The 26,492-nt window shown below is 42.9% G+C and overlaps 1 protein-coding gene across 3 annotated transcripts; it reads right to left on the bottom strand.

Annotated features, from left to right (window-relative positions):
* Positions 1-285: 285 nt before the first annotated feature.
* LOC122493223 (glutathione S-transferase omega-2) lies at positions 286-25,879 on the bottom strand. Of its 3 annotated transcripts, none has more exons than XM_043597456.1 (7): positions 25,143-25,879; positions 19,067-19,177; positions 18,671-18,779; positions 16,129-16,351; positions 15,081-15,182; positions 1,593-1,699; positions 286-578 (listed from the first exon to the last, which is right to left on the bottom strand). In XM_043597456.1, exons 2-7 carry the CDS (start codon positions 19,095-19,097, stop codon positions 419-421), a joined length of 732 nt encoding a protein of 243 aa, XP_043453391.1. In that variant the 5' UTR covers positions 19,098-19,177; positions 25,143-25,879; the 3' UTR covers positions 286-418. The 3 variants fall into 3 exon arrangements, with proteins under 3 accessions (XP_043453391.1, XP_043453392.1, XP_043453393.1); XM_043597457.1 differs by lacking the exon at positions 25,143-25,879 and adding an exon at positions 25,021-25,128; XM_043597458.1 differs by lacking the exon at positions 25,143-25,879 and adding an exon at positions 22,566-24,969.
* Positions 25,880-26,492: the final 613 nt, after the last annotated feature.

The following is a 26,492-nucleotide window of genomic DNA, read 5'->3' as shown; positions in this document are numbered from 1 at the left end:
CCTGGAGTGTTTCCCTCTTCCTCTTCTCCAGCTTTCCTCTCTCCAGGGAGGTTGTGGAGGGGCCCAATCCGTAGTGATGAACATCATTGATGGGCAGGCCTTGAACCTCCACATCAGCCTGAGCACCAGTGATCTGGAGGTCAAACTGGGCCAAAGGCCAAGGAGCCAGGAGGCACACAGGCTCCCAAAATGTGCTTGGACATTGGCACTGGGCACTTGAGATTTCTTGAGAATCATCAGAAGGTAGAGGCCTGAGGAGTCATACAAACGGATTGTGAGAAAGAATACATTTTCTGTCTCCACGTTTATTGAGAACCTCAAAGGAAATGAACAGAGATTGACTGACCCACCAAAACAAACCCTGATGTAGAGTCACGACGTGCTTGGGAATTCTGGATGTGAAGGGGGAGACTGAGACTCAGCAAGTTAGCCCATAATCAAAAGCATCAGGGTTGTTCTGAAAATAAAGATTCAAGAAGCCCAGGAAAATGCTCCTATCTATGAGAAGGGCGCACACTGTGGGGTCCTGCTTCATGGCTGCTGTCCAGAGCCGGAGAGCTGGCGTGTGGTTCAAACAGCTGCAGGACAGGAAAGAACGGTTAGCTTGTCTGAAAGGGAAGCCATGGGTAAAGGTGGCAGGCATGCTTCTTAGATTGACAAGATACAAAAGACTGGTTTGTTTGGGCAATGAAGTTATCTTAGCTACCTTATTATCAACTGGTCATGATCATTGACTGGAGGAAAAGCTCATTTGGGGAACAGTTGTGCATGTTTGGAATTTACAGAAGTTGTTGTTGTTGCTTTTCACAAGTTAAAATGCTTGTGGACTGATTGTTCCAGGAAGTAAGGTGTCTGGGCTTCACTGTTTACCAACAAAAGGACACCCCCCCCCCCCCGCCACCCGCCACAAAAAGAAACATTCTTCTGTCATTGTTAGATTTTACTTTAGGGAGTTTGAAACAAGACAAGTCGTTTCCAAAAACACTTTTTAAAAATCAGTAAAACCATCATCAAACCTTGAAATAATGGAGCTGACCCACCCCTTTCAAAGATGGATCAGGAAATTTAGGTCTAGGATATGGAAGTGATTTGCTCAAAATAGTACCACTGGTGAGTGGGAAATCCAGGAAGAGGTGAGGGTTCCCGATCCGTGGTTCAGTACTCCATCTCCAGAGGAGAGAGGTTGTGGTAATGTGTATTTTGAGACATAGTTTAAAATATCTAACTATGTTTTATGTGATCTTCCTTTGGAGACAGCCAAAGTGGGAGGTGCGGGAGAGCATGGCTGGGTAGGTGTGAGCCCGCGCATCGTGAGGGTACAGACGCACTTCTGCTGGGGCAGGACCCGGTTCCCCAACGCCATAATTGTCCAGCGCCCAATTATGCACTGGACTGGGAGTACAGCAGGTGCCAATACAAGTTCAACGTCTCTGAGCATCGGAACAAAGCACGTGTTCTGGCTGCGGACCCCTACACGGTCTCCCCAGGTCCACCGGGCAACTTCATCTATTTTAAATATCCCTAACTTTCCATGCTGTGTGGCTGGTCATTCTGCTTGTTACCCAGTACAACCCCACAGTCAAATGTCTTACTCAGCTATTCCATACACATCCAGCCGCTCAAACCAGGGCCAAAAGAGGTAATCGATCATGGATATACAGTCTCCACCAAAGAAGACGGTGTTCTGATAGCCAAGAATCTAAAAGTTTAAATAGAACAAAAGCAAGTTAATTTACCTACCTGCTGCCATGTTTATAGATGCTAACTACAAATATCAAATTTACTCCCAAAGAGAGAGAACCAAGGCTCTGATTCTCCTTGCAATTTGTTAGGCAGTGAGTCTTCCCTTTTCCTGAGGTTTCGTCCACTTCCTTTAGAGTCAAACTCCCAGCCAGATTCAGCCCTTCCCCCCTTTCAACACTGGAGCACTGGGGTGGCTCATGTGACTTGGGAACTTGGAGGAAAACCCAAGCAGAGGGAGCCCAGCTCTGCCCTCTTAGCCTAGAACACGTTCCTCCGTGTGCTAAACTTTTCATGGATGAACTCAGTTCCTGGAGACAGGGGCCCTGCCCCAAGCCAGCACTGCCCATTACTGAGAGGCAGGGGACCACATTAGGAACCCTGCTCCCTCATTTTCCAGGACCCACTTTATCTGTAATTAAGGGAATACTGTAGTCTCCATATGTCTTCCTCTTTAGACTTATTTCTCAATCAATGTATAACTAAAGCAGGAAAGAGCAAATGGTCTTCGTGGACTCCCTCAAATCCCAACACTGTCTTTATATCATCTTTTCTTTTTTTTTATTTGAGCTCTTTGAACTATATACTTCTGGCCACTCGTCACTGTCAACTTTTTACATTAAAATAGAATGTCTCATTTCCCAATGGGACAAATTTATCCAGATAGGTAGACTGTAAACCAAACAGATAAACTCTTAACAGACAGATAACCAAAAGCCAGTTAAAAAAAAAAAAAGTACCTGAAAAATTTAAAAGCAAAAATATCTAACACAGGTTACTTTTGGACCAGGTCTTTCCAAAGAGAAAAGTATGGGGCCAGTTACCTAGGTAAATCAAGCAAACAACTCTCTTTGACCCATATAACTCATAATCAACTGCTTACTCCCCTACAGCTATAGATCCAGATTCCTACATCCTTTAGATACATTTCTATCTTCCTATCTCTACCACTCAGGCTTGATTTTTCATACTCCAGACCAGCTTATGGATTCTGTGATGCAGTCTAGGGTTGTCATTAAGAAGGTGAGCTCAGGAGCAGTCAGACCTGATCCTATCCTGGGCTCTACCTCCTATTCAACATGCAACCCAGGGCAACTTCCCTCAATTTGCTCATCTGTACATGGTGGTAAGTTAGCGCCCACCTCAGAGGTTATGGTGAGGAGTTACGTAATCATGCATAAATAAACATAAGCTCTTATGATGAGAAAGCATAGAGATGTCCAGAGTCTACCTCTACAGAAAGCAGATCTGTCCCTGACAGAAAAGATGAATGGGATCCTCCCACCTGCCACCCTTCTCAGAGGAAAAAGCAAATCTAAGTTTTCATTATCCCCCAATATGGTAAAGAGGAGTTTACGTGACTGGTGTCCTGGAAGTCTAAAAAAATGTTAGGTAGCATGACTTTGTTCAAGAAAACTAACAGGATGGAACTAAACCAGTAGAATCTGGCCAATGAAAACTCAAGACAGAGGCTATTTTAAGGCATAAGGAAAACAGATCTGACTTACAGCAGAAAAGAACAAATTGTTCAGTTTTCATGGGTTCTAGATAGCACCAAATCTTTGTGTTCAGGAATAGATCGTAATTATCCAAACTTTTATCTCTGGCTTTGAAACATATTTCTCCAACTTACTGTTGGCTTCATGGCACAAATCAGAACCAAATCTAAATCGATCAACCCCAGAACATCTGTATAATTCTTCTGTTTACAGAGCAGCGGTGCTCTTGGGAAAGTCCTTGTCAAAACAAATCATATATGGACATTTATTAGAACCTATGATGGGTCCTTTGGTCAAGTGATATTTCAAAAATGAATAACTGCTTAGTAATTGATATTTATTTAGTATATATTTTAAAGCTTTTTATTTACTCGAAGTAGGAGTATGTCTTTGATATACATGTTACAGATATAATTAATTCTTATATAAACACTCAAAGTAATTCAAGCCCTATCAAAGTACTTGATACAATAAAAAGTCAAAATGAGCATATGGATGAAATAGATGAAGTATTATTCTCAGCCAATCTCTCCCACCCCCAAAATACATTTACACATTCCCTCGGGCTCCCATCCTTCCTTCCTTCCTTGCTCCTTCCTTCCTTCCTTCCTTCCTTCCTTCCTTCCTTCCTCTTTCTCTCTCTCTCTCTCTCTTTTATTTTTCCTTAAGTTGGCTTCACACCCAGCCCAGAGCCCAACGTGGGGCCTGGGCTCAGGACCCTAAGATCATGACCTGAGCTGAAATCAAGAGTCAGACACTTAACCAACTGAGCCACCAAGGCATCCCTCCCTTGGGCTTTCTTAAATTCAAGTGTAACATCAAAACTCCTTGGAGTTTTTGATACAGCTTCTGATTCTTGACTCCTGCCTCAGACAGGCATTTCTCCCCCAGATTTCTCACAGGGCAAGTCTAAAAGTCCCAAGAGAGGGGTGTCTGGGTGGCTCAGTCAGTTGAGCATCCGACTTTGGCTCAGGTCATGATCTTGCAGTTCTTGAGTTCAAGCTGCATCAGGCTTTGAGCTGTGCTTGACAGCTCAGAGCCTGGAGCCTGCTTCAGATTCTGTGTCTCCCTCTATCTCTGCCCCTCCCCCATTTGCACTCTGTCTCTCTCTCTCTGTCTCTTCCAAAAAGTCCCAAGAGAATAGCCATCTTCCTATAAAGTAGCACAAAGTGCTGGCTCCTTTGCAGACATGTGCCAGTGATGTAGAACATCCTGGCCAGCCCTCCTTACAGGTTTATTGAAACCTTTAAGACCCTCAGTAAGCGAGCTCCCTTCCATGCAAACCTGATACCTTCAGATATGTGCAGTGGCTTTTCCCTTAAGAATCACAGAACATCAGTGTTGTAAGGGTCACTGGAACTCCTCTACTGGGACCCCCCCCCTCCCACTTTACCATTTTTTTACACCATGCTCATTACACACAGGATTAGAGATGCAGTGTAAAAAATCTGTGCAATAAAGAAACATGAAAGGGGCGCCTGGGTGGCTCAGTCGGTTAAGCATCCTACTTCAGCTCAGGTCATGATCTCACGGTTTGTGGGTTCAAGCCCTGCATCAGGCTCTGTGCTGATAGCTCAGAGCCTGGAACCTGCTTCGGGTTCTGTGTCTCCCTCTCTCTCTGCCCCTCTCCCACTCATGCTCTGTCTCTCAAAAATAAACATTAAAAATTTTTTTAAAAACCACTAAGATCAGAAAAAAACAAAAGTTAGAACAGAAGGTCAAAACAAGGAAGGAAATATCAAGCCCAGGGGCCTGAAGAGTTCCTTAAATCTTTGAATCTGACTTGAGTTTCCTGGCAGCCGAGGAGGAGAGGAAAACACGCAGGGTGAGCCAATTCTTGCCTCTCACATGGAAGCACAAAGAGACTCTCACTTTTCAGGGGAGGAAACTCACTCCTAGGGAGGTGAGGGAGCTCAGACGAAAACAGCATTCTCTTATTCCTATACTAGAGTCAGCCCTTGTGTTGTTGAACTTCAGATATCTAAGTATGATGACTGCAGTCACAGTCTCTTGTGAATTCTTTGTTCTTTAAGTATCAGCAAAAACCCTAGAATCAGCAAACTCTGAAAGCCTCCACCCCTCTCTGGCCAAGGCTGGTCCAACTGTGAGCTTCCCTGTGAGAACTCCCTCCCCAGTCCTGTTTTCTCTCTCTCAGACATGGGCTCTGCCAGAGCACCAGCCCATTGGGAGATGAGACACAATCACAGTAAAAAACAAAACAAAACAAAACAAAACAAAACAAAAAAAAAACTTTATCAAAATTCTCTTCTGGGGCACCTGGCTGGCTCAGTGGGCACGGCATGTGAGTTTGTGAGTTTGAGCTCCACATTGGGTGTAGATTACTTAAAAATAAAATCTTTACAAAATTCTCTCCTTCTTGTTCTATTCCATTGATAAGAGGGTCTTTGGTCAATATTACTAAGATAGTTCTCCTGTGTTCTCAGTTTAAACTTAGTCCTTGCCTATAGCCAATTAGCTCCTCTGAAAGATTTTAGCATAGTCAGAAGTAAAACAGGATAGTAGGATAGTGAGTACACAGATAATCTTAATCTCCAGTGGCTTATCCTCCCTAAGTGTTTTATTGTCACCAATGGAATAGGAAGCTGTGCTCCCTCAACCCCACTTAGCAGTGGTTATGCTAATATCCATTTTATAAAACTCTATTTTGAGTTCTTTTTGTCACCCACCTCTCACATATAGAATCCCTCACTTTCAGAATTATTGTCTCTGGTATGCCAAGCAAGGCAAAATAGCCTGCTTACAGAGGTGTTTTTATTCCAAGGCCCCAGACATCGCCCCACAGGCCACACACGGGCAGCTGAGGGAAGCGAGGCTCCAGCTTCTAGCTCTCCACTTTCCTAAAAGTATCAACACATCTCCAATCCAAGCTTAAGAACTAGGATATTGGGGAAAAGACATTTGATGTCCTGAAATATATATATGTATTTTAAAAATCTACTTTTTTCACTGAAAATTGACTACTAGACTTCCCTTGCTTGTGGATGTCAAAAGAGGTAAGGAGTGAACACGCAAATGAAGAGGGAGGGACCGTTGGGTACAGTGTTTCCAGCCCCTCAACGTGAAAAAGCCCGGATGAAAGGGCTCCTTGTTCTCTGCGAGGGCCTCTCGGGCTCCCCCAGGAGGACCCAAAAGAGTTTCGCCCTAGAGCGCGCGTGGAAGGAAGAAGCGCGGAGCACCCCCTTGTGGCCATACGTGGTAAGGCGCCCTGGCCTTCGCTTGGCCTGGAAGTTTACCAAGGAGGTAAAAGAAATCTGTACGGTTTTTGTGAGAGAAGCAAGATCTTAAAGAGAAGCAAATCCCAGACTTCCTCAGACTAGACACTAAAAAGCTTCCATCTATAGTCTTGGTTAGTAAAGCTTGGGATCAGCTTCACTAATGCTTCACTGTGCTTAACTTGAGGAGGTCGCTGCCCTGCACCACTGTCATTGCCTCCAAAGAGGGCAGACAGAGCAGTGGCTTGAGGGAGCGCTGCTGTCCTCGCTGGAGAACAAAGAGAGCGTTTTTTTCTTGAAGGAAACAGTTCCTGAGAAGCAGAACCTCGCTCCCCTCCCGCCCCAAAAAGACACAAAACCACTTGCCAATACATCAGCAAGGCAGGCCCTTCTCCAGAAGTAGCAGAAAAGTACTCGACTAGGGGGAAGAAATCTGAGTCCATAAAAAATAAGAGAAGGTTCTCAAAGGCCCCCTGGGGGGGCTCAGTCGGGTAAGCCCCAGCTTCAGCTCAGTTCATGATCTCACAGCCCTTGAGTTCAAGCCCTGCATCGGGCTCTGTGCAGAGAGTTCCAAGCCTGGAGCCTGCTTCAGATTGTGTCTCCCTCTCTCTCTGCCCCACCCTGCTCTCTCTTTCTCTCTCTCTCAATCTCTCTAAAACAAATAAACATTAAAAAAAGAGAGAGAGAGAAGATTCTCAAAATTTCACATTTCTGACATTTCTGGTCCCTGTTACACTGAAGCACTGCTGAGGCTGAGCCAGCGAGAAAGAACTGATTCCCTGTAAAATGAACCAAGGGTATAGAAACAAACTATGAGGACAAACTAGAGTACATATAAACCCATTTCTCCTCTGGAAAGAAGCCTCAGAAGTAGGTTCTGGGGCAGAACACACCCCCTCCTGCTGCTCAACAATTATGACCTGGAGTCCCCTATGAAGATTCAGAACGCAATTTGTCAACATTCAGGGATTAAAGGACCATCCTGAGAATTCTATGCTGGGATCCTTTTAATGGGCTCACTTCTTTTGCCAATGTGTATGAGCACGATAGTAAGAGGGGAAGCTAGTAGACCAAGGCTTGACAAGTCCAATACCTTTAAAGTGATGGATCGTGGGTGAAAAAAACAAAAGAATATTTTCCATTTCTCCTGAAGGGGTAGACGACTTCCTATGTGTAAAAGCTGTGGAAGAAATCACAACGGGAAAGACCTATAGCACAATACGGTTAAATGTTAGATTTCCATTTTAAATACACTTTTTCATATTTTTATTTATTTTTGAGAGAGAGTGAGCACGAGCAGGGGAGGAGCAGAGAAAGAGGGACACAGAGGATCCGAAGCGGGCTCTGCACTGACAGCACAGAGCCCGATGCAAGGCTTAAACTCACAAACGGTGAGATCATGACCTGAGCCTAAGTCGGACGCTTAACCGACTGAGCCACCCAAGTACCCCTATATTTCTTTTTTTGTTTGTTTTAGTTTATTTTATTTTTGAGAGAAAGAGAGAGAGAGAGAATTCCAAGCAGTCTTAGTGCTGGCAGCACAGAGCCTGACAAGGGGCTCGATCTCAGGAACCGTGACAAGAGTCAGACACTTAACCAACTGAGCCACCCAGGTGCCCCTAAATGTTATATTTCTACATGTACAAAAAAAAAAATAAGCCAAACTAAAAGTTAAAAAAAAAAGAAAACAAAAAAAAAAAGCGTTTTTAAAAACAGGCAAATATCCTTAATACATAAGGAACTCTTTAACATATAAGGAACTTTTACACTCAACAAGGAAAATCAGGAAGATCTTGATAGACGGGTAACAGACCATTTTCACAAAACCCAAAGAGATGGCACACTTTGGGGGAAAATCTTCCACTTCACTAGCAATCAAAGAAATACAAATTAAGGCAACCATGAAAAACTACTGCTTCTCTCCAAAGCAGGCAAATATCGTCTTTAATGAAATCTCCCAACAGTGGAAAGGGGGAAGTGCAAAGAGAATTTTTATACACTGCTGGTGGGGGGCAAACAGCCCAAGTCTTTGGGGAAGCAATTTAGCAACACACTGCTCCAGCCTCTAAATGTTCATACCCTTTGATCTGGTAATTCCATTCCTGGAAGTCTGGCCTAAGGACATATTCTAAAATACAGAATTTTTTTTTTTATATGCAAAAAAGAACAGCTGCTGTTTCTTACAGCACCGTTCAATGGTAAACAACCAGAAACAATCTAAAAACTCCTAATGGGTGTGCTGGATAAATAAGTATGGTTTATACACATGGCAAATTATGTAGAAAGAAAGTGATTTTTTTTTCTGTTTTTAAAGATTGTACATGTAATACAGAAATACTTTCTCATTATTTAAAAACAAGACAGCAGCCTAATTTTTTTAATGTTTACTTATTTTTGAGAGAAAGAGAGCATGAGTGAGGGAGGGGCAGAGAGAGAGGGAGACAAAGAATCTGAAGCAGGCTCCAGACTCTAAGCTGTCAGCACAGAGCCTGACACGGGGCCTGAACTCACGAACCGTGAGATCATGACCTGAGCCAAATTTGGACGCTCAACTGACTGAACCACCCAGACGCCCCCCACAAAGAAAGCAGTATAAATGGCAAAGACCTGCCCTCCCCATCCCTGCTCTTACCAAGTTTTCTTTCTCATCCCAGTTCTAATCCCTTTCCCAGTAGCAACCTCTATTGGGAGTGTGATATCTATCTATAAAGGCATTTTTCTGGACATTTATTTACATGCATATGTACACATATGTACATTTGTTTTCTTCTACAAAAATGGGATCATGCCATCTGTATAACTGTGTAATTCACTTAAATATTTCTAGGCAATTTTTTCATGGCAGTACTCATGGATCTACTTCATTCATTTTAAACTGCTATACAGGGGTACCTGGGAGGCTCAACTGGTTGAGCGTCTAACTTCAGCTCAGGTCATGATCTTGCGGTTCACAAGTTCAAGCCCCCAACCAGGCTCTGTGCCGACAGCTCAGAGTCTGGAGCCTCCTTCAGATTCTGTGTCTCCCTCTCTCCTGCCCCTCCCCCACTAGTGCTCACTCTCTCGCTCTCTCTCTCTCTCTCTCTCTGAAAAATAAATTTAAAAAACATTAAAAAATAAATAAACTGCTATACAGAATTCCACAAGATGAACATAATTTTTTTATTTTAAAAAAATGTTTTTAGGGGCGCCTGGGTGGCGCAGTCGGTTGAGCGTCCGACTTCAGCCAGGTCACGATCTCGCGGTCCGGGAGTTCGAGCCCCGCGTCAGGCTCTGGGCTGATGGCTCAGAGCCTGGAGCCTGTTTCCGATTCTGTGTCTCCCTCTCTCTCTGCCCCTCCCCCGTTCATGCTCTGTCTCTCTCTGTCCCAAAAATAAATAAACGTTGAAAAAAAAAAATTAAAAAAAAAATGTTTTTAACATTTATTTATTTTTGAGGGAGAAAGCACAAGTCGGAGAGGGGCAGAAAGAGGGAGACATAGAATCCGAAGCAGGCTCCACGCTGTCAGCACAAAGCCCAATGTGGGGCTTGAACTCACAGACTGTGAGATCATGACCTGAGCCAAAATCAAGAGTCAGCTGCTCAACTGAGTGAGCCACCCAGGCGCCCCAAGATGAACATAATTTATCTAACCATTTCCTGTCTAATGTACATTAAGGTTTATAATTTTTCACCCTCATAAATAATGCTTCTTTTAAAAATGCTCTTATACATATAAACAAGCATTCTAGAGTTTATAAAAATATGGGAAAATCTTTACATCATAACGATAACCGAGTTCTATATACAGTACAATTCCAACTACATAGCAGAAAAGGAAAACAAAAAAAGTCCAAAATAATACCAATAGTTGTTTCTGGGTAATGGGCTTATGGATTTTTTTTTTCTTAGTTTCTATATTTTCCAAATTCTCTAATGAACAAATACTAATTTATAATTGGAGAAAAGTAAAATTAATTTCTACATGATGAGAATAATTATTATTCTATTATTTACATGGTGGTAGATGGTATAGCAGAAGGCTATTAACAGAAATGTAACAAATATTCATTTACATGGAAAGCAGCTGTCAGAACTGGACAGTGAATAAAGTTACCAAAGTAGCAACAGCACAAAAAACACTCAATTAGCCATTGTGAATAGAGGATAATCGGTTTCCTAGTGTGGAAGGATGGTGATTACAACTGAAATTAATGGCACATTAGTAGACATGCTAAATCAGTTAGCAAACCCAAGAGAACTGATAACATACATCCAACACAAAAACGCATGCATAAATGCTCACAGCAGCATTATTTGTCATAGCCAGAAAGGGGAAACAACCCACCTGTCCATTAACTGATGGATATGCAAAATATGGTATCTCCGAATAATGCAGTATTTTTCAGCCATAAAAAAAAAAAAAGATGAACCTTGAAAACATTATGTTAAGTAAAAGAAGCTCATGAAAGGCTAACATTCTATGTTTCCACTTCTGTGAAATGTCCAGAACAGGTAAATCCATAAAGACAAGTGAATTAGTGGGTGCTGATAGCTGGGAAGGTTTTGAAGAAATGGGAAGCTAATACTAATGACTAAGGAGTTCCTTTTTGAGACGATGAAATGTTGTAGAATAACTAGCGGTGATGGTTGCACAACTCTGTAAATATTCTAAAAGCCACTGAATTGTACATTTGAAAAGGGTGAATTTATAGTATGTGAATTATATCTCAATAAAGCTGTTATAAAAACATAGCTAGTAACAACTAATTTAGTTTGTAGACATGTTAAATTGTTGATAACAAAATAAATTTAGGTTATAGTTTGCCATACACAAAAGGCTATAGAAAATTATTTTCAGTGAACAATTAGCCAGATACAAACTTTCTTTCCTTCATGTCCTGCTGACATCAAAGGATAAATAATTAAGCAACATATAATTTCATTATTGAAATTAATAAAAATTAAGGAAAAATAGCAAAACTTAACCAAGAAAATATAATCTAATTGGACGCAAATGTATTCTTTCTGGAGAGGAGAAAGGACAGATTAAAAATTAACATTAGGGGGGCGCCTGGGTGGCGCAGTCGGTTAAGCGTCCAACTTCAGCCAGGTCACGATCTCGTGGTCCGTGAGTTTGAGCCCCACGTCGGGCTCTGGGCTGATGGCTCAGAGCCTGGAGCCTGTTTCCAATTCTGTGTCTCCCTCTCTCTCTGCCCCTCCCCCGTTCATGCTCTGTCTCTCTCTGTCCCAAAAATAAATTTAAAAAAAAAAAAAAAATTAACATTAGGGTAGGGGCGCCTGGGTGGCTCAGTTGGTTAAGCGTCCGACTTCGGCTCAGGTCACGATCTCAGGGTCCGTGAGTTCGAGCCCCGTGTCGGGCTCTGTGCTGACAGCTTGGAGCCTGGAGCCCGTTTCAGATTCTGTGTCTCCCTCTCTCTCTCTGCCTCTCCCCTGTTCATGCTCTGTCTCTGTCTCAAAAATAAATAAATGTTAAAAAAAATTTTTTTAAAATTAACATTAGGGGAGAAATTTGGAATCACAAAAATACTTAACTAGAGATGTTCCTGGGTGATGTCAATACAGCTTATACAAATCTGACCTCACTAAAAACACAAGACATGTAACCAAATTTGGCGACATGGGAAGCTTTGCGTGGATACATCACAAGGCAGGTTGGGGAATACCAAGAATTAAAAACATGGGCGCCTGGGTGGCTCAGTCAGCTGAGTGTCTGACTTTGGCTCTGGTCTTGATCTCCAGGTTTGTGAGTTGGAGCCCCGCATCAGGCTAGCTGCTGTCAGTGCAGAGCCTGCTTCAGACCCTCTCTGTCCCCCTCTCTCTCTGCCCCTTCCCTGCTCTTTCTCTCTCCCTCTCCCTCTCAAAAATAAATAAACATTTATTAATTAAAAAAAAAAAAAGAATTAAAAACAACATAAGGTCTCCTGTGGCCCCCGGAAGCTGAAGGCCTCAAGTTACTAGGCAGGTTGTCATTCCCTCCTAGGCAGATTGTGTTTTCCAGTTATCTGTTACTACCCTTCTCATTCCCTTTTATTGAGTTCCACTGATGATTGGCAAGAAACCAAGCAACAGCCAGAATACAGAATTCATAACACAGAAACGCTGAATCAGAGCAAAATTCCGCAGCATCAGAGAAATCTGGCCGAATCCTGTCTTTCACTGCCTTTGGGCTGACTGCTTCCACAATGAAAATATTTAGAATGAAGGCACTAGCCCCGCCCCCCCAAAAAAGGAACCTCTGAAAGTTCTGCCACATTCAAATCCACAAAGATAAAACGAAAGTGGGCTCAAGTGCTATTCTGATACGGCGAAGTCAAGCACAAACGTTAAAAAAAGAATAAAGCTAAAAAGACGTGTGCCACTGAGATTGATTCAGTAGAGGCTGGAAAATCGGTTTGACAACAGAAAGTGTGGTTAGGGAAGGGCATCCCTGTCATTTTAAAGCTCATGCAAATGTTTGGGACAGGAAAGCAAGTGGGGACTCTGCCAGTTTGATAATGAATGCAGCAGTAATGTATCTCAAAGAATTGTAAACATATTGCAGGAAAATGCGGCTAAATAACAAGCACAATGAATCTTTAATTTTGATGAAACTTTTTTAAGAACAAATTTAAAAGTCAGGGCATTACTTGAAAAAGAGAAAATGTCACAGTTTAAGGCTGCAAGCAGTAAACTGAGCAGAAGATTATGTATTGGTATCTTGCCTTACTTATCACTCAGAAAGACCATGTATATTGAATGTACTTTCAGCTCACACAAAATCCTGATTATATAAAACCATGCAAAAGAGTTGCACAAGTCAGGGAACATTCGCTATCAAAATTATTCTGACAAGTTTCTATCTCAGTAGAATCTCCTAGAGTCAATATACTGGTATTAAGAGTGGATCAAGCTAACTGGGCATGTTTCAGATTCTGATATTGCCTACATCGTATTTATAAGTCTTGCTAATAATGGGATAAAAACCATATTCAAATCTGCTAGAACAATCCTGAATATTCAGTGGTCCTTAAATACCATCAGTATTTTGGTATATACCTACCTCAGCTAGTTTAACAAATTATTTCTAGGACTCAGCTACTGAAGATAAAGAGGAAATGTGTTATTCAGTGTTGTGCTGGAGCTGACCAATCACCAATCACATCTCTTTTCAACCCTGGGCTTAGACATAACATTGGTAGGCTGAATCAGCATTTGGTGGGAGTATTTACAGCACCGAAATCAGAAAATGCTATAAATCAGGGGGCCTGAGTGGCTCAGTCGGTTAAGCGTCCCACTTCGGCTCAGGTCATGATCTCACAGTTCATGAGTTCCAGCCCCGTGTCGGGCTCTGGGCTGACAGCTCAGAGCCTGGAGCCCGCTTCAGATTCCGTGTCTCCCTCTGTCTGCCCCTCTGCTGCTTGCACTCTGTCTCTCGCATTGTCTCAAAAATAAATAAACATTTAAAAAAATAATAGAAAATGCTATAAACCAGAGCTTCTTCTTCTTCCAGAAGTCCTTTCTTATAGATAATTATTCATCATCCATAAATACTGCACTTGTACAAATCTAAGATAGGTAGCTGGAAATGTAAATAAATGTAATCTACTTCCACTTGACAAAGGTCAAATGAAAGATAATTAATAATCAGCCTTCCCTGAAGGGGATAAAAATAGCATTCTCTAGCTGCCAACAGAGTTACAACTCCCAGCCCCATAAAGGGAACATATCAGATTCTAAAACAAATTTAAAGGAAGTCATAGAACCACCTTTCAGATCATTCTAGAGGTAAGGGGTAAGTAGCTGTATTACTGCCAGGTTAGGGAACGATCTACTGGCAGAGATTGCTCCTTGCCTACCCATAGCCACTCTCCCCTCTTTCTTGATTACAGAACCCTGATTTATTCAAGGTGTCCCCAGCTAAAAGACTACATTTCCCAGCTGGCTCTGCACATAGTTCTCACACAACAACTAAGTTGCGGCCAATGAGATTTAAGGAATCATTGAGTAGGGATTCTGGGAAAGTCTTTTAAAGGGGCATGGTCTTTCGCCATTTTTTCCCCCTTGTTCTCCTTTCCTCAACTTGGAACTTAGAAATGATGGCTGCAGTTCCAGCAGCTATCTTGTCATTTTGAGGATAAAAGACCTGCACTAAAGATGACAAAGCAGATGGAAAGAGAGCCTCAGTCCCTAATAACTTTATAAAGAAGCCATCAAAATAGCCCTGAACTGCACTACCTCTGACTTTTTATGTGAGAGAGCAAACTGTTATAAAATAAGTTTACAGTAGTAAGGTCCCTTTTGCTAGCAGCCAAACAAAATCCCTAACAAATATAAATCTTAGCCTCATTGGCAGAAAGTACAGAAGCCATGCAGCAGTAAAGAATGTGGTGAGTTGGGGAAAGGAAGAAACTCATCACATGTCCTTCCCCCTTCCTTGCCAGATTTTCAAGAATAGTTCCATAACAGGTTAGTGGGGAGCAAGCACCCACAAGTTAAAACCAGATGACTGGCACCTGAACTTATCAACTTCTGGCAGAAAGAATAAGTCTGTGAAAGCAAGGGGTCAGGCTCAGGACCCTGTATCACCTCTTCCACTGAATCTGACCAGGAGAGGGGCCCCCTTTTGTACCTCTTCAAGGTTGCAGAATTCCTGACGCAGGGCTAGCTTCAGATCAGCACATTCTCTCCCACATCTTATGGCCACCAGACACTCCTTGGTCAAATGTGGGACCTAATCAGAGAACACAGGTTCTTAGTGGAGAAGTCTAAGGAAACTCTGTGCTCCTGTTCTGCCTGAAAACACAGCCAAAGCTTTATCACTCCAACTGAACAGGACAACACGCACATCCAGGTTCCCCACCTCCTGGGAGGGTCATGCCATCTCTGGGTTCCAGGAATCCACTGTCACAGCACCCTGGCAAAACAAGGCGCTTTAAAGGGGGTCTCTAGTGCTCCTTACTCGCTCAGCTACTTCTTCGTTGTTCAATCTGCAGTGGGGCACTTAACCTCTCTAAGCCTCAGTGTTGTCATCTGAAGAATGGATACAATAACAGTGCCCGCCTTGGAGGGCTGTTGGGAGCATTAAGCGAGTTGACCTTTATAAAGCAGGTAGGGCCGTGCTTGGCACAGCATAAATGCTCAAGATAGGTCAGCCATTAATGTTCTTGAGTTCCTTTTATTTCTTTTCAAAGAGAACTATCATAAAACTCCATTTTTTCTTATATTATCAACAGGTATCCCCTGTTCTCTCTTCTTCATGTTTCCTGGGTAGTTGGCACTGTTGCTCTGCATAAAGTCCAGTCCCCCTTCATGCATTACCTTCTTAACACCCCAATTTTTTTTTACCTGAAACCTTAGAAATATTCCCCTTAAAGCGCTACCAGTTTTCAGCTCTTTCAACCTTCCCACCTTGAGGCACATGGTCATGACCACACCGTAACCATACCTCTTGAGTCTCCTAGTTGAAATGGAAAAGAACCTATCAGTTAAGCCTTTCATCTTTCATTTTAGAGGTGAGAGCCCTACTATTACTCCATACTAGTTTTCCTTCTAAGATGCACGTAGTATTAACACAAAACAACCTCATCAATGATTTAGCTTTAAAAATGAACTGAGGTTTGGGAAAGACATACAAAGTAAAATAGACTGTAAGTGGCTTTTTAAAATTTTGGATATACCTTATAGAATAGCTCCAATAACATCTTCTGGCGAGCCCGCTCATAAGGGTCATATGGATACAGCTTCCTTCCAGGATAAGCATCATCCAGGTACTCACAGGCGATGACAGATTCATAGATCAACTGACATTTGCTGTTCTCCAGGACAGGAATTTGGCCAAAAGGGTGCTTTGTATAGTACCATTCAGGCTTGTTTCTCAGGTTAATGTTGATTACTTCATGTCTTCAAAAGCAGAGGGAAAATAAGACAGAACAAAAATGAGAGGCTTACGCAGACAGACATTCATCTGGAAAGCAGAAGCAATCAATTTATAAAATTTCAATTTGCAATAAGTTTTTCAAAGTTTAGGTTTCTACAAAGAAAAATACATAGCAACATCATTGTCTCCATTGCTATAGTTAAGACAAGCTATGGGCGCCTTGGTGGCTCAGTCGGTTGAGTGTCTGACTTCGGCTCAGGTCATGATCTTGCAGTTTGTGGGTTCGAGCCCCACATCAGGCTCTATGCTGACAGCTCAGAGCCCGGAGCCTGCTTCGGATTCTGTGTTTCCCTCTCTCTTCCCCTTCCCCGCTTATGCTCTGTCTCTCTCTCTCTCTCAAAGATGAATAAACTTAAAAAAAAAAAAAAAGACGAGCTAAACATTTTTTCTGCCTTGTCTTGTTTGCTCTTTGTGATTCCTGCCTCCAAGAGGTTCAATCTCCTGCCCATTATCACTGCTAGGAAATAGTACAGCCAAGCTGAGAGTCAGGAAGTCTGACTCAGAGCTCACGCTCTTAAGCACAGCATTACAGAGTTTCCTACGTTTTAAAGCTTGCAAATACAAATATGATATTAACAAGTCACAAAAGGATATGGTAAATATTAGTAGTTATGAGCTCAAACTCTGGCATCAGACTGCCTGTGGTTTGGACCGTCTAGCTTGTGATGCTGGACAAATTCCTTAACCTCTCTGTGTTCAGTGCCCTTAATTGCAAAATGGGAGGAATCATTGTGGCCATCTTGGCATTGTGGTGAGGATCAAATAAGTGTGTCTAAAGTGCTTGGGACAGTGCCTAGGTACATAAGCATGTAATAACTTTTTTATTCTTCCCATTATTATTATTAGAGGCTCAAGCCTATAAAGTTACCAGAAGTGCTCACATATGTTTAAAAGAGTAAAGGAAACAAATGAGTATATTCTTTGCTCAGTCAAGGAGAGTATCTTAAATCCTAAAGCAGTGGTTTTCAACCAGGAGTAATCCTGCTCCATTCTGCAGGGACATATGTCACTATGTGGAGCCACATTTTGATTGTCATATCTAATGGGTAGAGACCAGGGATGCTGCTAAATGCCCAACAATGAAGAGGACAGCACCCCACCCCACCCCAAACACACACACACACACACACACACACACACACACACACACACCCCAAAGATCTACCTGGCCCAGAATGTCAATAGTGCCAAAGTTGAAAAACCCTGCCCTAAAGAAATACTTACATTGCTTCCTAAACTATCAATTTGTCACTTAAGGGTAAAACCTGGAGCTGTTGTTATTTTAAATAGGTAACCTTAGGACCAACTAGACTCAAGCCGTAAGGAAGAATCTGGAAGTGTGTGCCATATACACTCAACAGAACAGAATTGCATAATAAAATGTCTCTCCATTATTATTTCTTGGTATTTCTCTGACATCAGTCTGAAACTCTGAAGTCATCCCTTAATGACTCCCTTAATCCCTTAATGACTCTCCAAGAGAGTCAAAAGGCTGGAATAACACAACCTCAACACTTTGGCTCTGGCCAGCTGCACTCCTCAGTCCGTATTCCAGCCAAGTTGCTCTACCTTCCATACCCAGACCTCCTCTGCAGGTGCTAGTTTTGCAAAATTCCTTCTGGAAGAAAATGTACCTATTTCTCAGGTATGTTAGAACCTTCAAGACACCTCTTGACTGCAGTTCTTTCTACCTACTTCATTGTTTGGAACTATTTGTTCATTCGTTCAAAAAATATTTTTCAACACCTACCATGCACCAGGCTCTCTTCTAGCTCAGGAGTAAAACAGACAAAAGCCCTACCCTCAGAAATTACATTTGGCCACCGGGGGCGGGGTGGGGAGTGGCAGTGGTGGCAGTGGGGCCGAGGAGCGTGGAGGGGAGAGGAACGAACGGATAAAATGCTGGATGCGGTAAGCGCAATGAAGAAAGTGAACTGAAGTTGCCTGGTTGCCTGGGTGGGGGGCCCATTCGCTGGAGCAGTCAGAGAAGGCCTCGTAGCAGCCGCAGTGCCCTTCCTTCACAAGCATTACGGGAGGGAACGGGCTCGCCAGAGGCAAGGTTCAGTTTACCGCGAGGTGTCCTGAAAGTTTCCGGCATAGACACCGCTACGAACAAGCCGTGCAGTTCAGGACTGCCTGCTAAAGAACCCGCCCTCTGCTAACCACTTACCGACTCTGCCTCAGAAGAAAGGGACACAAGGAGCTCCTCTGAAACCGGGGCAGGGCGCCCCAGATTTTGAGCACCCCGCTCGCCTCTGGGGCTCTGGCTTTCAGCTTCTCACCTGATGCCTTTGGCCCGGAGGACAAGGCGCGTCCTGTGCGCAAAGGGGCAGAACCTCATACTGTAGACGCGGATCAGGCCCTCTGGGACGGGCCCCGGGGGGCAGCTTCCTGCGGGGGGGGGGGGGGGTGGGGGGGGTGGGAGGGATCGAGGGACCGGTGAACCCACGGGGAGGTGGGCTCCCTCACCTCCCAGGGATCCCAAGAGAACTGCTAGCACCCCGCCTCCCGAGTCCCTGAGAGGACACATTTCATTCGGCTTTTGTGCAGAGAAACCCCTCAAGTCCCTCCCCGCCGCGCTGGTCTGGGGGCCATGGCCCGACAGCCCCATCTCCCAGAGCCAACATCCCCAGCCACGCGGAGCTCCCAGTCCGGGGACAGCTGTCGAGGGGGCTCACCTTTCCCAAAAGTCCTGGTCGCATCCTCCATGGTCTCCCGGCGTCTGCGCGGCGTGTTACCCTCGCCGGGGCCGCAGGCTCTAGGGACAGCTTCGCTCCAGCCTGCCCCTCCTAGCCCCAAATTCAATTTTTGAGTGACTGAGGTCGGGGTTGAAGGGGAGGCGGTGAGGGGACAGAAGGGAAGTGATCTGGGACGGGAGCTAGGACAACTTAACCAAGAGAGACATCTGCCCAGATCTGGAAGCCCAAAAGTCAGAGTGAGCAAGAGAACCCTGAAAAGAACCCCTTGCCTTGAACACGTGGGAGAGCATTCAGGGTGGGTCTCTCCTCCAGATCCAAAGTCCCTGAAGATTGGGCATTTAAACTCCAGCTTGTATTTCAAGGGAGTTTAGTAAAACTTGACCAGGGTAATGATACGTTTTCTTTCCCATCCTAAACCCTCCCTCCTGCATCTCTAAGACAATTGGACACAACCTCCCTATAATGAACAAGGTTTGTTTGTTTTAAGTGAAGCCAGACTTCCTCCGGATATAGCAGATAAGGATGAAAACTTGTTAGTGTTGAAATCTTGCGTGACCCGGAGAGTGAGTGCCTCCTTAAATTTTTTGCTGATCGAGGCCCCTCACTTGCTTCACCTTTATTCTCCCCCTATTTGTGACATTTTATCCCAGCTACAGAAAACTAGTGATGAATAGGAACATTCTTTACCTAGAGGCAAAGACAAATTTGTAAATTCTTACCACTCCCAGCATTCATTTCAGAGAAAACTTGAATTGCCAAGGAAAACATGGCCAACAACCCAGCAATACAGGGACCACTTGGATAGCTCTTCTGTCTACCTTACATAATGGAGGTAGCTGGTCTTTGTTCTGACCCTGATAGGCTGAGATCATGAAATTTAGCAGGTGGTAAAATAATTCCTTTAGTTTTACAGGACTTGGTTGAAATGGGAATTGCTTGTCAATGGATTGTATAAGATTGACAGGTAAAGAAGGAAAGAAAAGTATGATCTGTCTCACTCACACCAACTGATTTCCATTGACTACCTTGTTTGATTCCCATGACTACTCAGTTAGGCAGCTAGTATTATTCCTATCTTGCAAAACAGAAAAGAGCCTCGGAAAAATGAAATTACTTGCCCAACGTGACCAGTGAGTGGGGTTGAAGAACTTTAAAAGTTCAAAGCCTGACTTTATTGTCTTGGCCTCTAAAGTTGGGTAAGAGGGTAGGGATGTTAAGTCCATTCTTATAAGTATTAATTATGTGTGAGATATAACACATAACAGCTCCTCAGATGTCCACTAAATTTAAATATCTTTATTAAAATGACAGAACCTAATTATGTAACTTATGAATGGGTATCTTTTGGCCTTTGGGATTTCAATCTATCCAGAAATCATTGGTTAATAGTTTTTTTTTTTTTTCTACTGAATAAGAATCTTTAAAAATCTTCAGGATAGTGACTTGGTTACTACATTTTTTGCTAAGTCATTCAGAGTGAATTCATGTGGTTTTGAGTAGTTGTCGCTTTATAAGAATTGGAGAGTGGCAAAAATGTTTGAATAAGTGTTCTCTGGAAAGAAAATATTATATGTCAGTAGGACATCTCGTATTGCAAAAGGTAAACTGACTTGCCATGCTAACAATTTTGCATTTTGGAAGACGGATAAAGTAATAGGATAACTACTATTCTGGAGCTAATTTTGACCAAGAACAACAAATTAGTGGAGCGCCTGGCTGGTTTAGTTGGTAGAGCGTGCGACTCTTGATCTGGGGGTTGTAAGTTTGAGCCCGACCCTGGGTGTCGAGATTACTAAAATATTTTTTTAAAGGGGGGTTGGGGAAAGAACAAATTGGATGGTAAGATGAAAGCAATGAATATAGCCATATCATGTGAGAGCTTCTTGGCAGACAAGGAAGTGACTCCTCGGCAGACCAATGTATCCTCACATAAGAAAAGCAGATTCAAAGAGCTGGAAGAAAATATATCCAGATTTTAAAGGGGGGGGGGCATAAGAGGAATGTGAAATTATTACTAACACATATTTGGTGCTTTATGTGTATTCAATCATTTAATTCTTAAAATAGTCCTATAAGAATTCTATAATTTTAGTTTAAAAGACGACCAAGCTGATGCTAGCAAGGTGAAGTCACTTGTCAAAAGCCTCACAACTAATAAGAGGTGGAGGGAGGATTCTGAAGCCTGGAAGTTCAACTCCTGGGGCAGCAATCCAACCAGAATCTTATTCTATCCCAGAGTTGGGCAAACTTTTCTATAAAAGTTGAGATAATAAATACTTTAGGCTCTTCCAGCCAGCTTGTCTCAACTACTCTCTACATTTTAGGGTGAAAACAGCCAGAAATAATATACAAATGAATGGGTGTGGCTGTGTTTCAATAAAACATTGTGAATGCTGAATTTAAATTTTATATATATTTTTAACGATTTTATTTTTAGAGTAGTTTTCGATTCACAACAAAATTGAGAAGATACGATTTCCCATATACTCACTACCCCTACACATACACAGCCTCCTCCACCATCAACATCCCCCATCAGAGGTACAGTTTTATAATCGATGACCCTGCATTGACACATCATTGTCCAATGCCCACAGTTTTCATTAGGGCTCACTTTTGGTGAATTTCATATAGTTTTCATGTGGCACAAATTATGATTATTCTCTTGATTTTTTTTTTCAACCATTTACAAATGTAAAAACCAGGGTGCCTGGGTCACTCAGTTGGTTAAGCATTCACTCTTGGTTTGGGCTCAGGTCATGATCTCACGGTTCATGAGATGGAACCCTGCATTGGGCTCCGGGCAGACAGCACAGAGCCTGCTTGGGATTCTCTCTCCCTCTGCCTCTCTCTCCCTCAAAATAAATGAATAAACTTGAAAAAAAAAAAAAGAAGTAAAAATGTAAAAACCATTCTTAGGTCTTGGACTGTAAAAAATCCAGCAGTGGAGGGGCACCTGGCTGTTTTAGTCAGTTAAGTCTTCGACTTTGGCTCAGGTCATGATCTCATGGTTTGTGGGTTCGAGCCCCGCCTCCGGCTCTGTGCTGACAGAAGCCTGGAGCCTGCTTCTGAGTCTGGGTCTCCCTCTCTCTCTCTCTCTCTCTCAAGAACAAATAAACATTAAAAACCAGCACTGGACTGGATTTGACCTGTTGGCCTTAGTTTGCCCATCCCTGCTCTATACTGACAATGACTGAATTAACAATAGACAAATTGGGAATTACATTAGCAAAGTAAAAGGTTCCTGAATCATCTTATTACTATGCCAGAAGAGAATGTATTTCCAACTTTTTTCTCCTCATCCCCACTCATCAGGAAAATCAACTCTAAGAGTTGGAAGATATTATTTATTAAAAGTATACCTGTGTGTTGGAAGCCACATTCTCAAATGGGAGTGTAGTTGGTGAAGTTAGAAAAGATAGAATGATGGAAACATTTGTTTCTCCGAAAAGAAGTAATATATTGTCAAGATTCTTACTTGGCACTATATTTAAACCCTGGCTTTGGCTCTTGGGCAAGGTATCTAACCTCTTGGACCTTCATCTTCATCATCTGTAAAAAAAGAACACTAATCGTAGCTACTTGATAGGTTTTGAATATTGAATGAAATCGTGCACATCCTCAGTATAGTAAGAGCTCAGTGTGTTTGGAAATTAATGACTAATATTAGTGAATAAGAACACATGTCTAATAGCACAGTGCACTCCAATTTTGTATCTATAAAGATGAAATGTACCACAATTCTGCTTTGCCAGGCACATTAGAATTAAAATTCAACTCAAAATACTTATTTCACCAGCTACCAATTTAATGCCAGTTGAATGGGTTGCAGGCTGCAGGCTACATTTCAGTAGTGTGGTTCTTAATCTTACCACTGAATGCTATGGTTTCCCTAGAAAGAATTTAATTATGACCTTTAAGCTTATCCCTACTTCCTTTCTAAGAACCAATATGTACCTCTTTGAAATCCTCTTTGCAAACGTTCTTCTTATGTTATTATATCATGTTTATACCACTATTATACTGATTCACTCAAGCAAGAAACAAATAGTAATAGGGCTATATGAAACCTACTCTAAATCATTTCTAGCTACCTGAAACAGAACCGGATCAGTTTTGAAACTGTGGGGAACTTCAGTCATGGGTGATAATTATTCAAGCCTTCTAGGAAAAGAATGCCACCAGAGAAATAATTTAACTACACATGTCTCTGTTTTGAGAAACGGAGAGAAAGCAGAGTTTGCATTTTGCAGTTAAAAAACTTTTTTTTTGTTGTTACACCAATCTCTGACAGTGGCAGAAACTGGAGGACATTTCAGAAGCCTAATTTACATGAAAAATTATGTTACTGGGTGTTCAAAACTTGTTCGCCAAGTTCAAAGAATGAGATAAGTAAGGGGAAAATCTCTATTTTCCCAGGACTGTTTCCAGCAAGTTGGGCTCATAGGGAATCCTGTGTTCTAATGCCTTTGGGACTTTTTTGTTTCAGTTTTATTGAGACATAATTGACATACAGCTCTGTATGAGTCTAAGATACAAAGTATAATGACTTATATAAATTGTATAATGATTACCTCAATGAGTTTAGTTACCATCCATCTCCTCATACAGTTAAAAAAAAAAAAATCTCCCCACAAGATCTTTTAGGATCTACTTTCTTAGCAACTTTCAAATATACCATACAGCGGTGTTAATATAGTCATCTTGTTGTACATTACATCCCCAGGACTTACCTATAACTGAAAGTATGTAACTTTCCACCACTTTATTTTAATCCCAATGCCCTCCTGAACTACACACACACACACACACACACACACACACACACACACATCCCAATCTGGGACACATCAAATAAGATTACTAAAGTTACCAGAGGAAGAACTTCATCATCCCACTATGGAATCCTGAGTCAAAGGAGAATTTCTTCCTTAGTACTGGATTCCACTTTCCTATTCCTATTTCTCCTTACAGCTTGGGGGATCAAAGAAAAAAAAATTAAACATTTTAATATGTTATCATTTGAAAGAGCAAAGGCAGATTTTCAAGATCCTGAAATTAGCCAAAGTCAAATATTTGTAAAATTTAACAAAACACACTAAATTTGAAACAGGAACATCAACACTTCCTGTTAAATCCCAGACATAATAGTGGTGTGTCCAAAAGGTGGATACTATCCTCTCCTGGCTCAGCCTCTAAATGCTAGTGAATAGAGACTGGGGCAGAAGCATATGTATGATCTTATCTCAAGAATGCTCTGAACGACTGTAGGAGTTCAGGCTGGATTTAAATCACCTCTTTAGCATTTACTAGCTTGGTGACCTTGGGAAACACACAACTTTCTATGCCCCAATGTTCCCCCTCCCATAATTTAGAGCCAATAGTACTAACACATTCTGTAGCTTGGGGAGGATTAATTCAGATACTGGTTAAGAGACATTTAATACCTAGCAAGCACTCAACATTAACTATTACTTTTATTAGTATTTGAACGTAGCAGGGGAGTCCCATAAATCCTCACAATGTGAAGACTTTCGCGGGGACCAAATTTGCCTGCAGCCAATGCCCTGTAATGTAGCTAACCTAGTGGTGCCGGATGCAAGCCTGAGAATTCCTGATCTTCGGTCGTCTTTACCTACTCCAGCCAAATCAGAAAAATAAGAATAATTTAATGAGGCTTTTTTTCTTTAAGTTAAAGGGATTCGCTTTAAAGACCTGTTCTTTAAATTATAGAGCTTGCGCTTTTCTTGATGTTAAAATCTTTGATGAAACTTTGATGAAGATAAGTCGTTGGGTTTTCCTTTTAAAAGTGTTAGGCAAACCCGAAATTCGTGAAAAATCCAAAATCCATTATTGACCTCAAACCCCTTCCCTTCCAATGCACCACAGACCGGACAGACCCACCCGGGGGAGGTAACAAGAGAAAGACACACCGGAATGACCCACGCGCGCCGGGCGGACAGAATCGAAGTAGAGCGGAGCCAGCAGCAGCTGGCAGTGGCAGCGGAGGGAGGCGGGGCCCAGGCGGAACCCGCCCCTTAGAACGCGATCCTACCCGCCGACTGGCCGCGACGCCTGGAACTCCAGCCAATCTTTAAAGCCTTTGAAAGCCCCACGGCCAAGCAGTGCGGAGCTGAGCCAATGGGCGGCCGCGTTACAGGCTCCTGGATACCGAAGTCGCGAGTGCTTGCGGTGTCGTAGCTGGCAAAAGTAGAAGCCAGGTCGTGGCTGGCAATGGCAGCTCAGCGCCCCGGTCTACATCCGACTGAAGTGTGCCCGCAGCCGACCGGGGCCTGGAGGGTGGGGCAGGCGGACGGCGGCAGAGAAGAGTCCACCCGGAACTTGGGCGTGGGTGGCGGCCGAGGGTTTGCGGCAAGAGGCCTTTTGTGAAGTCAATCGGTTCTCACGGCCTCTCAGGGTGCGGTCCTTGGATCGCCTGCATCACCATGGGGTGGGGGTGGGGGAGAGCTCATTTCAAATGTGGACTTTGCAGCCCACCCTGGACCCACCGAATCGGAAATCCAGCGGTGAGCCTTAGGTGATTGTTATGCGCTCTTACGTTTAAGAATATGTACCGGAAACCAGACTGTAATGGGGTGGGTCGACAGCTCACTGATATTCACAGTGTGTTGGCTGTGTTCTCGATCTTTCTGCCAGCATCTTAAGGACTCATTTAGCCTCGGGATCTTAGTAAAACCATCTGTAGAATGAAATGATGCTCTTTGACCTAAGTTCTTCTTTTTTTTTATTTAAATTTTTATTTTTTTTAACATTTGTTCATTTTTGAGAGGCAGAGAGACACAGAGCATGAGCAGGGGAGGGGCGGAGAGAGAGGGAGACACAGAATCTGAAGCAGGCTCCATGCTCTGAGCTGTCAGCACAGAGCCCGAAGGGGGGCTTGCACTCAAGAGCAGAGAGATCATGACCTGAGCCCAAGTTGGACCCTTAACCAACAGAGGCACCCAGGTGCCCCTGACCTACCTTCTTCTAATGGAAGTAATGTGATGATAAAAATTAAATAGAAGCTCGGTGGGCTATGGAAGATAGCATTAATATTTCTGAATTACTTATCCAGACTTACATCGGAATTGATAGATGTGGTCTCCACATTATTTAAAAAAAAAAATTTTTTTTTTTAATGTTTATCTTTGGAAGGGGGTAGGGCAGAGAGAGAAGGAGACACAGAATCCAAAGCAGGCTCCAGGCTCTGAGCTGTCAGCACAGAGCCCAACGCAGGGCTTGAACTCCTGAGATAGTGACTTGAGCTGAAGTCAGAAGCTTAACTGACTGAGCCACCCAGGCGCCCCTTCACAGTATTTAGTTACATTTATGGGATACCTGCCATGTGCCCAGCATGGGAGTTGGTACGAAGAATTTGAAGGGCATTGAGATTGAAGACGGGGAA

The sequence above is a fragment of the Prionailurus bengalensis genome, chromosome D2, assembly GCF_016509475.1.
Source record: "Prionailurus bengalensis isolate Pbe53 chromosome D2, Fcat_Pben_1.1_paternal_pri, whole genome shotgun sequence".
NCBI classification, from domain to species: domain Eukaryota; kingdom Metazoa; phylum Chordata; class Mammalia; order Carnivora; family Felidae; genus Prionailurus; species Prionailurus bengalensis.
The sequence above is the reverse complement of the archived record's forward strand: the minus strand, read 5'-3'. Positions and strand labels throughout refer to the sequence as shown.

What these genes read in the sequence shown, in the direction of transcription:
- LOC122493223 (XM_043597456.1), bottom strand. Translation starts at nt 19,097, where the DNA reads ATGGAGGATGCGACCAGGACTTTTGGGAAAG. An exon ending in GACCAGGACTTTTGGGAAAG is followed by an intron (nt 18,780 to 19,066) that starts GTGAGCCCCCTC and finishes CCCCCCCCGCAG; the next exon opens with GAAGCTGCCCCCCGGGGCCC. An exon ending in CTCCGGGCCAAAGGCATCAG is followed by an intron (nt 16,352 to 18,670) that starts GTGAGAAGCTGA and finishes CTGCTTTTGAAG; the next exon opens with ACATGAAGTAATCAACATTA.